The 19,490-nt window shown below is 33.2% G+C and overlaps 1 protein-coding gene across 2 annotated transcripts in view; it reads left to right on the top strand.

Moving 5' to 3' along the window:
* Positions 1-19,490, top strand: part of LOC122720350 (choline transporter-like protein 1) — a 123,943-nt gene that overhangs the window by 28,074 nt on the left and 76,379 nt on the right. For both annotated transcript variants that reach the window (XM_043946991.1, XM_043946990.1), the window contains exon 3: positions 2,313-2,448. In XM_043946991.1, coding sequence (XP_043802926.1) covers positions 2,313-2,448 — 136 coding nt within the window. The remainder of the gene's footprint in view (positions 1-2,312; positions 2,449-19,490) is intronic.

The following is a 19,490-nucleotide window of genomic DNA, read 5'->3' as shown; positions in this document are numbered from 1 at the left end:
TAATTAACAACTCTCTCTCTAGGTGGTAATGGTGACAACGAGAAGAACAATCCTTCTCGTCGTCTATTAAAAAAGAAAGATTGTACAGTGGCAATAAAATGAAGGGACGATTCTCTCGTTTGATATTAACTGGGCGCATTGGAGTGTGCATAAGGAGAGGAATAGAAGGAAGAAAGACGAGTTGTTCCATAATATTACGGTAAATAGCACTAGTCTGTAGGCTTGATGCGTGACAATGGAGACAAAAGACATTTGTCGTCATTGTTCCTGTCTGTTGCGCACCTGAGCCATCTGACTTGGCCAAACGGACAAGTCCAAATGAATAGAAATCAAACGTTGACAAATTTCTATCCTTCGTGACCGGATATATCACGGTGAAAACTCGAGTTATAACGTTATGCTCGCGATTGCCTCGTGTAAAACAACGTTTAATATCTCTTGCAATATTTAATATCTGTTCGTTTATCTTAGACCTTGCAGCGGTAACGTTCTCGCGGATTAATTATACGCCCGGCTCCTTTTGTTCTAAAACTGCTATTGAATTTTATGCTAAGCAGATGGACAAATTACAGTATTGTGCATAAGTCGTGAAGCACTTACGAGTCGGAAATGTTTTGTTTCCGTAAATGAATATACTTAAATATACTTGATATTATTTTAATTCTGTTTTCGTTTTGTTCAAGAAACGTTTAATCCAACGATTATTAATATTTTCCGTGACCTCGTTCCATCCAGAATCGTTATCGAATAATTTTTTAACAAATGTATTCCATATATCATTTCATTGTTTTATTGGAACGAATGAATTAAGGATACTCGGTATTATTTTAATTGGATTGTTATTCCTTGAGAGGAATTTAATTCAACGTTTATCGATATTTTTTAATATATGTATCTTACCCTCCTGATTTGCCTCCTTTACTTTTTTTTTTTCTGGATTTTCCTCAATTCTAACTAAATCTCTGAAATAGTTTACATGTATCTTGTAATAATAAATTTAGATGAGGACTCTATGGCAATATTTCAAAAAGATTTGTAAACCAGGAGAAACCATAAACGAACAACATCATAGAGAGAATATTTAAAGATTCATTTCCATACGAGAATATGTTGAAACGGTTCCTAAATCTACCTTTAGTTACCATTAGTTACTCAGCAACGTAGATGGTCTGAGACTTTCACGTACGATCATATCCGCACAAGATCATATTCTCGTAGAATCACTCACAAAAGATCTCGTGTGTATTCTGCATAATAGTTATTTTTATTAAAGTAATTTCGTATAATAATATAATTATTTCTTGAACACAATTTTATCATTCTAACAAAAGATACGAATATTATTTCATGAAAATATTCGAATAAGACGGTGGAATATTTACTTGTTTTAAAGAATTACATCATTTTTATTTGAAAAAAAAAATACTTTTTTATTCCTGAACAATGAGAAAAATCATTATATAAGGAGTATGTTATATAAAATTATAGCAGAATTTCATCCAAACAATAATTAAAGCGAACAATTTATAATTAAAGCTATATAATAAAAGTTCAAATAATAGTTCACGTAAATGAATTTAATTGGCAGGATTCATTTAATTGGGTATTAATTAAAATTTCGTGCCAATAATGAAAATTTTATGTACATAGATATATTTATCTGTTTATGAATATGTGTATGTATTTTACATTTTCCTTTTTTTTTTTTTTTTTGAATAAAAGTCAAAATTGGCTTGGTTAACTAATATTTCATGGAATACATATTTCATGGAATTTTCACGGATAATAATTAACTTTTATCAATTCGAATTTTTAAAACATATGTATTCATTATTCTCTTCGAGGAATGAATTATTGTAACTTCAAATGAAAGACAGTTTAACATTTAGGAACGAAAATTATTAAACGACCTATATTCTACAGATATTAAAAAATAACACAGAATTCTTATAGATATTTTTAAAAAGCCAAATATTTAAAAAAAATCTTCACAAGTGACCACGTATTTCCACGTAAATAATAACTTTTTTCAAAACATCGCAAAGAAAAACAAAGCACGTTGCAATACAATTTTCGACCCACCAAATCCTTTATTCTACAAGGAACAACCCCTTCAAGAATAAACACATCCCCCGAAACTATTCCCTGTGTATCCCTTTCCAAAAGAAACTTCCGTTCCACCAAGTTTTAAAAAAGCAGCCAAGAAAAGAACTCGGTGAAAGGGCGGAGTTGTAACCCTTGCGAAGCCATCAGGAAAGAAACAACCACCGATACACGGTTGACTAAACCGCGGGGTTGGCTTTTTGTTGCAGAAAAGCGAAAGCAACGCGACCCAAGTCGCCCTGACCAACCTGGAGTTGGACGCTGCGGGGGTGTACAGTTGCGAAGTCTCCGCGGATGCTCCTTCCTTCCAGACGGCCTGTGTCCAAGACACCATGAACATCGTAGGTAAGAGGATGTGTTTATTAATCCCTTGATCCGAGATGGGGGATGCTTTATGCGCACCATCTGCGGTGATATTGTACATAGAAACTAAAGACCTTCCTTGTGTGCACTTGTGTAGCATGAATTACGTAACTTGACCACCTTAATTATCTTCTATTAATTAGATGAGGATAATAAAAAGATATTTGTAACATTAGAATTGTAACGTAGAATTAGGTAGAAGATTAAATGGTGACATTTGATTTCTTCTATTTCTTTTTTAAACAAATGCACATATAGAGGATGGATTATCTAATTTGATCTAACAGTTTAATTATCTTCAGTTACATTATTACAGTGAGAATTAGTGAAAAGAATATTTTGCCAGGATTATTATTCAGGATTTTTAAGATGAGTACTTGATCTTTTTTTTATTCTTTTTTTTTTTTTTTTAATAAGTTGTCGTGTAAGATTTAACTATTTTATGCATAATCGTATAATTCTGTATATAGAATGGATTATCAATGTTCTTGATTTTTATCAATCTTTATGCGTGATCATGTAATTATTTTATCCGTTGATAATCGAGATTAATTGAATTAATCAAGTTCGAAGAAACAGTTTCTTTTCGTTTAATGATGCAGCAATAGATTTATCGTTTACAAAAATCGTTGTAAAATTGTTATAATTTCTCATTGATATTTAACAAGGATGACAAATGTAGATCCGCTCTTAGATCTTGTGCATTACGTATCTGAATAAATTAAACAATAGACAGAAACGTAAACTGTATAATTCTACAACTTATGAAAGTTTATACTTGAAGAATAATAACTGCTAACAAGATAATCACCGAGATCATTATTCTTCAGATTATACACTGACTTCAAACTTCGATAAAACGCAGTAATATTATATCCTCATAAAATTAAAAATAAGAGAAGAGAAACGTTTCATCCAGACATCTTTATCCAAACGGAATATTTGCACATTTTCGTGGGAGGATGGCGATATGACCTTATTGATTCAGAATGACCAAACATACCGGCAAAGTTATTCCAGCTTCCACTTTCGAACACCTTCTCTGAAACACTCTGTATATATACACACATATACACATACATATAACAGAGACGCGTTCGTGTTAGCCCGCGAGCGTGCTTTCGAACTGCGAATTAATGCCAGCCACCGGCTCGGTGGACTTAAAGGCTTACGCGAATCGCTGTGGACCGAGCCGAAGATAATACTGCGGGTACACGCGGCGGAATGAACGGGAATTAGGTGTCTTAGGTGCCCTGGGAATGAAGCTACCCCGCGGTTAGGTTTTGCTCATCTCTTTCTTTTTTTCTTTTTTTTTTTTTTTTTTCTCTCTCCCTCTCGAATCCTCGGCTGCGCAATTGGCCGCAGCTGTGAAAATTTATGTCGACGTTTTACCTTCGGTGATTTCCCTTTTCTTTTCCCTTCTCCTCTCTTCTATTATTTTTTATACACCCCCTGCCCCTCCCTTTATCTCCTCTCGAGGAATTCGCCAACGGGGATTTTAAAAAGGGGAGGGGGAGAGAGAAAAAGGGGGGTGGAGAGAACGTTTGTCAACACTTTGCAGCTCGTCGAGCGACAAATTGGAGAGTAACGGGTAACCAAGTTTCGAAAGGGTTGAACACGCTCTCTCTGGGTCGCGCGCGTGTTGCGGAACGGCAAATTTAAGGAACGGTTTCCGTTTGACGATGCATCCTCGCCTCGGATCGAAGGGAAAAGGGGGAGGAGAGGAGAGGGGCGCTGGTGCGATAGCAGTTATCATTTTGCTCTGTGTCCCGCGCGGAAACTTGTTAAATGGTTTAATTGAGAGACTAACAAGACTGTGTCTAATGTTTTCGAAGGAATGTTAAACGACCGAATTGGAGTTTAACCCTTTCGCCGGGGGAATACGGTACGCGCCTTTATGAAATAGTTGAGTCGCGAATATATACGCTCATTGCTGTAAATCGAGCGCAACAATGTGAAAGTAGAAAATAATTGTAAGGAAATAATTCCATTATCTCGAAGTTGAATCTATACCAATTTTTCCCAACTTTTTCATCTCGTGACCTGATATTATGTTTTCAGTGGAAAAATTTTCGTACGCTGTCCTACGAGGAAATTTATCTAAATCAAGAATCCTGATTTTAATGAAAGTTTATACGTAAGTGTATATTATACGTAATGGATTGTATATGCTGCGATTTTTTTTATCGATAGGAAATCTTTTCAAGAAGGTAAAATCAACCCTTTAAATTTTAGTATTTTTTTGAATTTAACTTGGGAATTTCTTTTTTTTTTTTTTTTAGTGATAGTGTAATAGAAATAAATTATACATTCTTTATTTGCACTATCGAAAAAAGGTAAAAAGGTAAAAAATAATATATATATATATATTGAAAAACGTTGATCTATATTGTAAAAATAACTTTTAACAATTATGAAATATTTCAGAGATTAATTTAGCATTGAATAATTAAAAAATTATGTAAACATATATTTTATTTAACTATATATACGAGATATAGCAAGTTTTATTATAATTTCGTTTTTAATTATTTGCAAAAGAGATGCTGAAAATGATTACCTTGCATTTCAATGTTTGCATTTCATTGTTATTGATACGGTTAACTCTTTGATATTTGCGAAAAGCCTTGTTTAATTTTAAGTAGAAATATTTCTCAATATTTTCAATATATGTGTACAATGGATGTGAAGTAATGAAGTTTATTTCAAAAATATTTTCTTAATATTTAACGTTATTACGAATATTTGAATAGATGTGAAATGTTTTATAAATTTATTATAATATAAAGAAAAGAAATTGTTGAAATACAAATTGGAAATAAGCTGTTACAGCTATATTTCGTGTAGACATTTAGCTTTAGGATATAAAATTGTAATATGTTGAATCAGAATCACTAATTATAATACGAAATTTCAACTGTAATAATCTTTAATCTTAGAGATTCAAAAGCAAGTGGAAGTAATATGGATCATCGGGATTTCAAGCTATATACAGTAATAATATCCAATGAAAATTCTTGTTGTATTATTTGTTATAACGTTACAACATTTCACAACTTACAGTTGTATATTTTCATTAGAGTCCCTCTGCTCATTAATGTTGTTAATGTTGTAGCATAAAGTTTATATATATTTTTGTTCAACGAAGATTTAGGACAGTTTATTTTGCGATTTAAAAAAAAATTAAAAAACATAAGAATTATAGTTTCAATAATGGAATATTGGTAACAATATGAGCATTTGTGCTCAAACAGTTCTTAAAAAAATTATTGTAAAAAGAAGTTTCAATTAATATTTTAAAAATGACAAAATGTACTTATAATTTACAATTTTTCTACATTTTCAGGATTGAATTAGTATTCAATCTCATATCAGAATTTTAATAATTCAAAATTCATGTTCTTTCAATTTACAATCAATTAATTTTAAAATAATAATGAAAAGAAAAAAAGAAATGAAAATTTGTTTTTCTCAAGGAAAATAAAAAAATTTCATGTGAAATTTTTCCTTCCTAAATTATTTTTATATCTTAATTATTCTTAAAACTTCAACTATGTCGTTAAACAAATAGATATTTCATATTACTATTATTTATTTTAAAACTACGGAATAACTAACGCGCTATATTACGATACAATTTACTACCCCTTTCTTTACTCGCGATCTTTCTTTACGATCGAATCAGACAATCGAAATTATCATTTTGATGCATTCATTTATACGTAATTACCGTCTGTTGGAGCAGAATTACAGTTTAACGAGCGTTTTACGACATCGTTAAATCTTCTCGTCTGGCATCAAGTGTAAAATTGCGAGGGCAGGCATTACCGAATTGCAAGGAAAACCCCTTCCAGAGTTGTCCGTATCAGGAAATATGATTAAAACACCGATCGAGGGAAAAGTAAAGCGGAACAGCTAGTGAGCGTGGTCGAAAAAGGGGGTTGGTTAAAATCGGAATAAGGCTAATGAACTGCAACCTTCCCCGCTTAAGAGGGAACAAAACGTTTTCGAAGTTTACCACGATGAAGTTTCGTGCGTGCAAATTATTGAATTTTCATAAAGCCAATCTGTGTTTTTGATTCATTAACGATGGTCGATGATGATGGCGGTGTTGGACTGGAAAATTCGCGCGAGCGAAATAACGCAGTGCCATATCTAAATTTCATCCTGCTTCGAATTATCGAATTTCTTTCTTTATAAAAAGTGTTGCCCGTTTAAGATGTGTAAACTTTGCCAATTATAATTTTAAATAAGTAAAATTATAACGTGTTTAAATAAATATTTTGCTTGTAGTTTGTTTAATGCTTTAATTAAAACAAAAATATGAAATAAGTTTCGAAGAGATAATTAATTTACGCGTAGTTTTATATAAATTGTGTTTACTATTTGAAATTAAATTAATACTAATTTTAATATTAAATATGTGTATATATATATATATATTTTATGATATCGCAATAAATATGTCTATTAATAATTCTTTTGGAATTTTTATTTATAACTTTTTTATCAAAGTATTTATGAAAATATAATTTATGTAACATTTTGTTTAAACATTTAAATATTGGCAAAGTTTGGCATCTTAAACTCTGTGTAAATTAAAAAAACATTCGTTTCGAATGTCCTATCGCGCATCCTATTGCGATTTATTTTATTCATTTGTATCCAGGTCATTTTAACAAACCGTTTCGAAATCGAATTAGCCGGTATTTTTCGAGAAATACTATCGTTCGAATTACAAACACGCCGACCACTGAAATGGTTCAAGAATGACGATTGTTTCGAGTTGCTCCGAGTTGTTTGCATCGTGTGTTTTTTCGAACGTATAGTATATAGAATACGCGAAAACTCGTTGCGCTCTTTGAAACTTTACCGGTGATTTTTTATTTCCGGCGATCTCGAGGGTGGGATAGAAAAATCTGTGGTTAACATTGCGGTCAAATATTAGATTGTACCGTATGAAAGTGCGGTTTCTATGGATTGAAAAGAACACAGTTGAAAATAATTTTTATTCGATTATATATTCGTACTTTCAATAATTTTTTCTTTTCTTTTCGAGTTACTATTTGATATGTGTATATATATTTCTTTATAAAAATTAGAGGCTTGTGAAATTGATATATTTCTGAGAATCGTACAAGCGTAAACCAAACTATGGAGAATAGAAATGTGCATTAGAATTTTATATATAACGCGAAAAATCGAAATTGTTATCGAATTTAAAAGAAAGAAAATAACAAAACTGTTTCATATATTATAATTAAAAAAAATTTTAAAACCAGAAGCGTAGAAGTGAAATTCTTCTAACAAAATAACACGAGAAAATTCTTCCGAAGGTGAAGAAAATTTAACCGACGAAAGAACTGGAGCAGCATGTAAAAAGAATGTTGATAGAACTTAATTTTAAGTGATTCTGACAGTGATTAGATTATAGTTTTATCTGTCTTTCTGTTTATTCTATAATGAAGAAATTCTTGCTGTTTTAAAATAAAATGTATATTATTTTCTTGTTATATTTAAAAAAAAAGTTATTTTATTTCAACTTTCTATGCTCCTGGTTTCGTATAACACGAAATCCATATAACGCAGAATGTATTTCTTGCGTTATAGAGGATTTTACTGTAACTATAATTTCACGTTATTTTAACTTACCTAGTAGATACAGTTTGAAGTTGCAAAACATGATACTAAAACTGGAAATATACAAATATATACAAATATGCGAGAGGAATTTTCTTTTTTAAATATTAATTTATAAATATGAGTTTCGCAAAATATTTCCTGTGCAACTTACATTACGATTCTCAATTTTCCAATTACAATTTTTTCGAGTATGAGATGAGTTTTATTTTTTTAGAAACAGTTATAGAAAGCAGAAAGAATAATAAAAATAATAAAAAAAGAAGAATGATAAATCAGTTGAAAAAAGATTCGGTGTAATGATGATTATAATAGAATTTAGTTCAATTAATTTTGCTATCGTCATTTGTATGCGACTATGCATTATCATGCAAATTATAGATTCATATCTATAATTAGTAAGATTTATTTTCCTCAATTTTTGACGTATAATTTGAATTGAATAACGATATATAGTTAGTTGTTATTGCTTTTCTTAATAAGAATAATGAATAATGGCCTTTTTCAGAATCTATTGTTATCAGAATCTTTTTTTTCTTTTCTTTTTTTGACATAATGATGGTTTCGATATACGTTCATTATTTTCATTAGCATCCATTGTCTTTTCACAAACAAAAGCGAAATTAATATTTTGGCATGCTTCAGCTGCACTCTAGGCCCTAATTTAAATTCATTTAATCACAATATTATTCGTTCGCGAAAAAGAATTAAACAATAACAGATCAATAAGAGAAGAATACCAAAAATAATGATTTAGGAGATTATTTAGAGTTCATCTCATAACATTTTTCCATCAATCATATAATAAATTCGCGAAAAAGAATTTCTCTTACGAAACTCTTATAAAATCGATATTTCATTATCGACATATCGTTAGAGACTATATTAAAGGTCTATGTCTTCAAAAAATACAGAAAAAGAAACTCGAGTAAACGTACGTAAGAAAAAATTTAAATATTTAGAAGTGATTTAATAATCAATTTATCGTGAATCATTCAAAAATGAAGAATTTAATAAATTCATGAATTCTTACGAAACTCTCATCTACTTCTATATTCATATTCCACATATTTTTATTAGAGATTGAAAATAGTTCGAGAAACGTCGATAAGATGTGCACATTCTAGGAACAAACGGTTCTCGTTTCATTCTATTTCCTTCCGCAAAATCACGCGACGAAATTTTCGCAAGATACCCGTAGGGGAATATGAAATTTCATTAGAGGTGAGAAAGAAGCTTTGATAGAACAGCTCACCCTCCCTCGTTCCCGTATCCGGCGAAACGTTTAACGAGTGTAACGAGAAACGTTTGCACGTGTGGGAGAACGTGGGTTTTGGTATCCTTATGCGGGAACCAAGGTTTTTTCCCAACTTTTTAATAAGTCCCAAAATTTCGAGAGGAACAGCAATAAAAGGCTCGGTGTACATGCAAGGTAAAAGAAAACTTTTTTATCAGCGACGAGTGTTCAACGTAGTCGAGGAAAGTTTCCCTGGCGCTCTTCACATGTTTCGTTTCTCGACGAACGCTGGGGCTAGTCACTTGAATTCTTTCTGGCGGAATAACTAGAAAAAAGAGGGGAAAGGGAGAGGGAGGAGGAGGAGGAATAAAAAGGAAGAATACGAAAAAAGACAGAGAAGAAAAGTAAAGACGAAAAATAAAAGGGAGAAAAAGAAATAACACAACTCGAGAGGCTCTCGCAAATCAGGAAAACGATACGAAACAAAGAAGGGTAGGATAAGAGGGATAAAAAGAAGAGAAACACGCGAACAGGAGATCCCTATGCTTAAACGGTCCCGTTATATTCCGGATGGAAAAACGAAACTCGCGATATTCAAATCTCCTATAATGGTGCAACCGTATGTACCTGCACGTATGTACACTCTCGTTCATAAGTACGTGGCCACTTTAATTGTAACAATTATCTGAAAGAAGTTAGAAAATCATTAGCGAGTTTCGCTTAATTTCATGTATTTACTTTATAATGCGTTGGAGAATATATTTTACCAACAATACATATGATATCTCGATGAAAAATAATTAAGGTTTTTTTTTTTTCGTTGTTGATATGTTAATATGTTAATTACATAATTTTAATAGTTTTGGATATTTAACTTTTCGTTTTCGAATTTATTCGTTTAAATGATTCCGCGTAGAAAAGATAAAATTTTTTTAATTTAAAATTATCAGATACGTAGAATTTAATAATAAACGCTATTTTACAGTTAATAATATATATAATCATTTAAAAAAATCACACGGAAATTACTTTGATTTTATTCACATTTAGAAATTAATGTTCAAGAAAAGAATAATTTCGTATATATTTATATTCTCCACTTTAATACCCTTAATTTCTAATATATTGAAATAACTTATATATCGATTAACTCAAAATAATATGAAATTATAACATCCTTTCTATCGATTGGATTTGCACCATACGATTCTCAAACCCAATTAAAGATAAGCAACATACTTATGTAACCAGAATATACGTATCTCCATATACGTGCGTCTCCGTTATCACACGAAAATTATCAAACGCAAAACACTTCCCCGGGAAATATTTGGCACGCTCTACCCTGAAAATAGGGATCGGGATGACAATGCCGTGCATCTCTCTTACGAATGCATTATTCCGATATCGAAACGCGAACGCGAATTGCCAGGCATAAAAGAAGAATTTTTCATCAGCACACGTTGGATAGCACAGTGGATCTATCGGCTCGTTCTATGCACACGTGAACACACTGGTTTGGTTGGCGCATCCGGGAATCTTGAAAAGTTTCCTCTACACCTATATCCAATCCCAATACATTATATACATATGTATGTGTTTGTGTGTGTATACATATATATACATACATATAATGTATATATAAAATACACACGTAGGAATGGTCGAACGTCAAAGCGGCGTTTCGAACATGCTTTGCATACTTCCGTGCCCCGTGTGTACCTGACGTCTCTTGTTCCGCAGAATTACCCTCTCAAGGGCCGTCGATACTCGGGTTAAGGAGGAAATACCGGATCGGCGATACGCTACGTTTGAACTGCACATCCGGACGGAGTAAACCCGCGGCCAATCTCACCTGGTACATCAACGACCGACAAGTACGGTTTGGTATACGAAATCGTTGAATAGCTAGACTAGAAATTCCTAAACCCCCTACTATCCTGTGTGCCTTCCCGCCTTGCCCTCTCACCGGTATATATACCTCGATTCTCTGGCTCCTGTAAGATGCAACCAGCCCAGTTCGGGAACACGATTTTCAACGGTGAATTGTGGAAGACTGCGTGAACCATTCAGACACATCGGTGGGAGTTTGGGGAATAGGTGTCTGAGATTTTAGAGATCGAGTTAATTGTTACGGGGGTGGGTGGAGGGAATGCCGCAGTTACGGAGTTCGATGGGTTAACACGTTCCTTTAACGAGAACCACGGCCATGGATACTCGAGATATTGATTGTGCTAAATTCGTGGCTCGATTTCCTGGTTTTGTTTCAAGGACCAGAAACAGAAAGGGATTCGATTAAGAAAATTGAAATATATTCGTATGGTGCGAGGTGGACGAACGAATTACGATGTTTCGAATGGCGATCTTTGTAACGATGTAGGAAGTTTGATCTAGAGTTTCTATTTCTGTTCGATTCGATTTGTCTTAGGAAGAGGTGAAACTTGGCGGGAGAATCGAATTAATCTCTCGCCTCGTTTCTTTGACAAGCTGGTTAAGCGATCATTAAGATGGTGGACTCGAAGGAGAAGCGATTTTTTAGGCGAAATTTTTAAAATGGAAAGTTTAGAGAAATAGAGAAATTTGTGTGCTTTCGTATATTCAATGAGAATTATATTTACGAAGATTTAAAAATATAAAATAAAAGAATTTTTAAATTTTTATTATTTAGCGAATCAAAAAGTATACGTTAGTTTATTAAGCAATGATCTATGAATAGCTACTGTTATTCTTAATTGATAAAAATTTTCTTATGGGATCACTGTTCAAAAAAAGATTCAAAAACGTTATGAATTATATTAATAATATTATCTAATTATAAGCTAATATTATAATTGAAATGAAACTTTTATCGGCAAAGGCATTAAATATTCATATATCTAGCAGTTCATTCTTCATAATCGATGCAGATGTATTTTTGTTTTCTCATGCCCTATTTCTATTTTTTGTTATAAAGAATTGTTCAGCTGATCAAACTCGTAGATCTATACTTAAATATTTAATTTCATCCAAACAATCTGTTATTTAATGTAAATATCTCGATATAAGAGCGTATCAAATGTCATCTCTTATATATTATTACGAAACAGATAGAGACATCTATTAAAACGTCATCCCCAATTAATCCCAGTGTAATTGATTCATTAAATTATAGACAATTTTCACAAATTAATAAAGACAGAAGATAGATTCGAGTTATATTTCCACGAAATCACTGGAACATTTCTCTCTCTCTCTCTCCCTCTTTTTTTTATGAAACGCTTCGCAAGATATTTTATTTCGAATAGCTTTGTTCGAGATGAATACACGTGTCCCGATTGGAACGAGGCGCAGAAATTTGATTTCGCAATGAAACGTTACCTAACGAAACCTCATAAACGTATTTTCCCGCTGTCTATTCCTTTCATGAATGACGTATTATGGAAAAGCAACGTTGCGAGCGTAGCAACGTTATGGAGAGAGAAAATACAAAAAAGGGGAGAAAAGCTGAAAAAGAGAAGAAAACAAAACAAAAAGGAAACAAAGAGTAATTGAAGTTCCTTGGACGTGTAATGATGGCGTTATAGAAACACAGGGCCCTATCGAATCGGTTGTCTATCAATTCGTTGTTCCATGCGTTCCTATCGATAAAATCTCATTGTTCCTCGAAATACCGATACTTTTGACGTGCACGATCCTCTTTATCGGCATTTTGGATCGACAGAAGTTGTTTCGCTTTGTCTTCTGATCTTTCGTAACATCGTGATTGAATTATCCTTCGTAGAAAATATTTACCCTTAAGAATTGAAAGATATATATATATAGGTAAGAGGAGGAAAATAGATGTTTTTCTTCGATAATTGAAAAGGGTGTAGGAAGGAAGGAAGGAGTTTATTAATATCTTGACGATCCAAGTAATACTTGTGCCCATGAGGAACATCTAAGTTTGGCCAAACATTAGCTATAAATGTTGTTATCGTTCGCAAGTGAAACATTTCCTGACATACAGAGGAGTATGTACACTCGTGTAGCTGTGGCTTTTGTTCGATACTTGCATTTTATCTTCTGTATTGATCATTTTATACCTTCCATGTATTATTATTATAGTAAAGGCTAAAACATCTTATCCTTTTAAAAGTGGAAATGTTGAAAGGAAATAAATGATTCGAATGTTTCCAAAAAATTTTTTGAATTTTCTATTCAACTTTATTTTTAATTTTTTGTCTTTTTGTATTATTCGATACTATTATATATTTTTATTTGTTTTGATAAATTCAAAATTGTGTGAAATTAAATTCGATTTGAGAAAATTTTATTCTTTCAATATTAAAGAGATCAATCTTTGAAAAAGATCAATCTTTAAATTTATAATTTATTTTTCGTTTTTTCTAAATTTCTAAATTAAGTAGAAAATTTAAAAATACACGTACAAATACGTATATCCATATATATATGTGCTTACATTCTTCTATATTTCGAGTGGCTTGGATAAAAAAAAAAAATATTTAACATCCACTATCGAAATCGAGATTCAAATTTATTTTCCATTCTATTTATTTACGCGTACTAGGGAAAAAACCGAAAAAGTAAAAAGAATCACGAAAACATATAATTTATATCCATTTTCGCAGTCGTTTATTGAACTTTGATATCACTTTTTCCCTCGATATCAAATTTTCCATGCAAATAATATTCATTTTTCAAAATACAAAATATTTCCAATATTGTTACTTCTTCGAAACTAATCGATCATCGAGATAACTTGCCTAAACCATCATTAAATTTTACATTATCTCGAACTCATTAACCAGCCCCCACCAAGTATCCCCAAATATCGTAGAAACCTTATTACCCGAAACGAAGTGATTAACGAATTCCTATAGTTGCGCCTAATTAATCGCCCCCGTATCCATCCTTTAAATCGATCCACCAAGTTTCGATTGATTCACCCACGTCCAGGAATCCCCGAGGAGCCAGAGAATTTTCACGTAACACGTTCCACCTGTTTAACCTCGGCGAATTGTCACACAGCCGCTGAAGCCGCATGTCCGCACGTACAGTCCTTTGGACACGAACGAGTCCGAGTGGCAGATTTCCCAGATCGGCCTTCAATTTCTCGTTACGCACGAGCATTTCGCCGGGGGCAAGTTGAAAATACGTTGCAGCGCCTCGATATACGATATTTACTGGCAGAGCACAGAGGTCAGCTTCGAGGAAGACAGGGCACCGCCGAAGGTGATACAATACCAGCCAGCTGCGACCATTGTGGGTATCGACTATCTGCAACCACCACCCAACTTCCAGACCGGTCAGAAGAAACCTGATGGCCATGTTGGAGTGAAAGGTAAAAAACGAATCTTTGCATTTTTGGTTTTTTCTTTGTTTTTTTTCTTTTTTTTTTTTTTTTTTAGAAAAAGGAGAAGAAAAAGAAGAAAGTTTGAAGAAGATTCTTGTAGAGAGGGAAAAGGGGTGATGGTTGAATCTGATAATAGGCTTACCCGAGTTCGAGAGTTTTGGTGTCTTTAAGTTTCGAGGTGTTTACAAGAAGGGAGGGCTTTAATGGGGACTGTCTGTGTCAATTGATTGGACTTTTGATAGTGACGCTGTTAAGGGTTGTTCTTAGATATGCGGAGGTCGATTTGTTATGTTGTTTTTGGGGGATTTTTATCGGTTACGTCGAGAGATAAAAAATATCTTTAATGGTATATATTTTTAGATTAGAAGGATAATAATAGAAATGACAAATAATAATTTTTAGACGAAAAAAAGTAATTTTATTTAATCGTACGGTTTCTAATTCTTTCAAAATCGAATTTCTATTGATATTTAGGATCAATAAATATATTTATCATTTGCCCAATTTAAAATATCAAATGTGAAAGGAATTTTATTAATTTTTCTTTGATATTTTATCAATATTTCATATTAAAATAGAATATAATTTTTCATAATACAAAGATAAAAATCGAATCCAAGTTACATATCTATCATATCTATTTAACTATTGTCGGATTAAAACCATTGTTCGAAGATTGAGATTAAAACGCGAGAATAAGTTTTCCAGATGTTGAGGTAACTAAAAACTTTTAAATGAATATTTCAAAATTGTGAAGTAAAATCTAATATGGCCATAAATCATATTATTAAATTAACAAAGAGAAGAACCGTTTTAATTCGAAATATGCTGCTTTTATGAAAAATAACATCCTCGCATCTCTATCAAAAGCGCTTTTAATATTCTCCTTTACGTAACTCATATGCACTTCCGATTCAACTGAATTAACACAATCAATTACATATACTTAAGACACGCAATCCATAATGTCAAAGTGCAACGAGTTCAAACTGTGTCATTTTCATGTATAAAGGTTAAATGCTTGTTTAAAAATAAAAAAAGAATATTTTCAATCGTGTTAAACATAAAATAATTATGGATTTTTCGTTAAAAGAAAAAAATCTCATCATTGATTCTCCATGAAAATATAAAGCACTGTAAATTTTAAAGAAGTTTTAAATATACATTATATCTCAAATTGAGAAGTTTGTAGCAAGGGGGAAGGATAGATTTGACAGTTCCATTTTCGACAGTTCTATTTTCGACAGTTTTTGAATTATGGTATATATATATATAACATACTAAAAAAAAAAAAAAAAAGATTTACATCGTGTGGTGTAGATTTTAGCAAGGAATAAGCGATTTAACAAATATTGGACTTTTTTAAAATACAAATATTCATTGCTATATATATATTTGTGCAATGAAAATGCAAATTGATATTTTTATCAAACAAAGGATATTATTAACTTATAGAACAACGAATAACTCGATAAATTATACATATTTTATTGCTTACTGTTAACATTTTTATTGATAGTTTGAATAAAAATTCGTCAAAAATAGGAATAAAGAGTTATCAACATAAAACAATCAATTACTTTTATAAAAATATATACTTTTTTTATTAATCTTTTTTTTTTCCATTAAATGAAAGCAACATTTTACAAGCAATTTTCATTCAATTTCCCTAAAATTGTTACAAATAAATCTGCGCCTTTTAACGGCCTCGATTGCGCTACGCTTTAACCATTGTTTCATTCGCGAACGAATCCATCCCAACGAAAGACTTCCGCTCCGCTTTAACGAGTTAGTAATCCGTTTCAGACTGATTAAGTCCACCAATCGAAATTTCCCGATCTTTTTTTCCTTCCCTTTTATTTCTTTTTTTTTTTTCCCTTCCCTCCCTATCTCTATCTCTATCTCTCCCCATTCACCTATAAACGAGTCGACATAACGGCCGAGCCATCCGCTTGTTTGTCCACCGTGCGCGGTTCGGATAATCTGACCGGTCGAATTATCCTGGTTAACGTCAAATAGCTCGGCACGCCATCAAATAATTCGTTTCACGCCAGCTAATCCGAGGCTGCGGCAAAGATAATTCCCGACGTATTCCAGGATTATTTGCTGCGGCTTTGGATTATTTGGCGCATCAAGTGAGCCGCACTTCAACGGCATGCACAAACGGCCCGCTCTCGAAAACACAACGACGCAGGTAGCAACAGCAGTAGCAGCAGCAGCAGCAGCAGCAGCAGCAGCAGCAATAGCAGCAGCAACAACAACAACAACGGCGGACAATCGGCCGACCACCAGCAATGAATGACAATGAAAAGACAGAGCGGAAACGAGGCGAAGAGAGGGAAGAGAGGGAGACGAGATGATATCGGTTTCCTCCGTTCCGTGATCACCGGGGGTTGGTTTATTGTATAATAACCCGGGCGTTGGTCACGATTCGATTGAAATCATATCATCGGGGCAAAAAATACACGGTCGAATTCGTTGATCGTGGGGAGGGCTCGCGAAAACTTCGTTTCGTTGTTTGAGCTAGCTGTCTCGTTATAGAGAAACTGGCTTTCGACTCCCTTCGTTCCATTCTGTCCCTTTTATATTTTTCCTATTGATCCGTTGTAAAGCAAATTGTTTAATTGGGCTAATTTTATGAGGATGAGAGATGGACTACTTTTTTTTTTCTTTCTTAAGATCGAATTATGTTTATAATTGGCGGAGGAAATGAGTAAAGATTTTTGTTTATTGGTCGTATTATAATGATATTATAATAATGTCCAATATAACAAAAATTGGTTTAACTAATTCAGTTTAATTACAGGGTGGATTAATTTATTCGTATACGAGTTAAATGGATTTGTATTAAAAAGTATATTTTAATTATAAAAGTATATTTTTAACAAAAATTTTATATTTATTGTAACAATACTTTATATTTTACAGGACTTTAATCACTAGTCATAATTATAACGTAATAACAAGATAATTTTTAACAAAATTTTGGACGATTAATTGAAGAGAATTGTTTTAAATCGAAAGAATTGATAAAAATCTTTGCCTATTTTTACATTTCAAGTAAATGAAATTGTAATCAAGAAATATCCATCATGCTCAAATTGAAAAGATGAAATTTCCCATAAGCGCGATTTAATTAAATAAGCTTCTACTTGTAAATGCAATATGCACGGAACTGAAACAAATTACTAAATGTTATCTCGCAACTTACATAGATCGGTCCATCATCCACCCGCAGGCTCCGTCTCATCCGAATTTATCCTAAATGAAATGCATACTTGTTAGATCACGAATCGGTGATCTCACAAACGCCAAAAACATGCGCCAGAAACCATCAGATAGTCAGATTTTGCGGCCGAGTTAACCCGCGCTTTAACCCATTCCGCGTAATTGCAACGGCAAATAACATTAACGTATAAATATTATAAACACGGGAGGGACATAGCATAGTTCATAGTATAGTTTTAACAAAGTGCAACTATAATATAATATAATAGTAAACTCGACGAATATTAACGATAATTAATGCCAGCGTGTGAGATTCATACCCGGCCATGCTACTTTATTTACCCTGCGGTCGCGTATACGCTGCGATTTACGCAGCTTCGAACGCGTTCAGATTTAAATTCGCTAAATTAACCGGGCACAAACGAGCATTGTAAAAGGTGGTAATACACGCGATTAACCGGTGTCATAATTAGGCGTCGTTTATGCGGATAGAATAGGAAATAAAGGGGGGCCGTGTATGAAACAGGGGGAGGGAATGGGGTAGAATGGAGAGAGAAAGAGAGAAAAGGGAGAGAGGGTTAACGTTACGGTCACGGTTCGCTCGCGGTTCGTTCAAATGTTATTCGAGGCCTCGAAGCGTGACTGGAGTGAGCCTAGGTTAGTTAATTCACAGTGGAGCATTGAATAATATTTGATCGAAGCCCCGTGACTGGATCGAGTCGGTGTAAATCAAGTCAGCGATGGGGGTTAATTAGCGGATCGACACAAGTCCACCGATGATCGAGCGACGAAAATCACTTATGCTGTCACGTGCGTTATTTATCGTTGTTGGAATGGGAATCGAAAAAAAAAAAGAATAAAGAAAAAGAGGAGAGAGAGAGAGAGAGAGAGAGAGAGAGAGAGAGAGAGAGAGAGAGAAAGAGAGGAAATAAAAAAAAAGAGAGAAGAGGAGAGATTTTTGTTCATTCACCAGTAGGAAAAATCCGTCATCCATCATCGTTCGAAAGGCGCGATCGAAATTCTATGACCTACATCCGGAGGCGGCTATTAAAGCATAAGCGTACCCTCAATTTGAATTTTTTTGCGTTATTATTCTCGGGAAGCGCGGTTTTATTACTTTCAATTCCCGGTGCTCAGCAACCGACATCGCTGACTACACGGGGATATATTAGCATGTAGAATGGCGCGAATTAATTCGGAAAGTTTCGCGCCTCCACGCAGGGAGGGCCTTGTGTTACACACCGTGGACGGATTTCGTCTCTTTTGTTCACGGTTGAAAAGAGGATCGGTTCGATGATACGATATCGATTGTTAACGTAATCCGTTGGTTTTCGCTGGTAGATTCGAATCTCTGCTTTTTTTTTTTTTTTTTTTTTGGAATTGAAAATTTTTCACGAACGTGGAATTTATTTAATTCTATTTCACGTAACGCGAAAAAATTAATATTAAAACGTTCGGTGAACGGGGGATGAAAATTGAATTTAATATAACGATTCCCAGAGGAAAAACATGCTGCGATGAAAAAAAATATCGCATTCTCTTAATTTTTGATGGATGGGATTTTCAAATAAATTTGTATGAATTACT

This window comes from Apis laboriosa, unplaced genomic scaffold, assembly GCF_014066325.1.
Source record: "Apis laboriosa isolate Shangri-la unplaced genomic scaffold, ASM1406632v1 scaffold128_cov155, whole genome shotgun sequence".
In the NCBI taxonomy this organism is placed as follows: domain Eukaryota; kingdom Metazoa; phylum Arthropoda; class Insecta; order Hymenoptera; family Apidae; genus Apis; species Apis laboriosa.
Note: the sequence above shows the minus strand (reverse complement) of the source record. Positions and strands in the feature narration are given on the sequence as shown.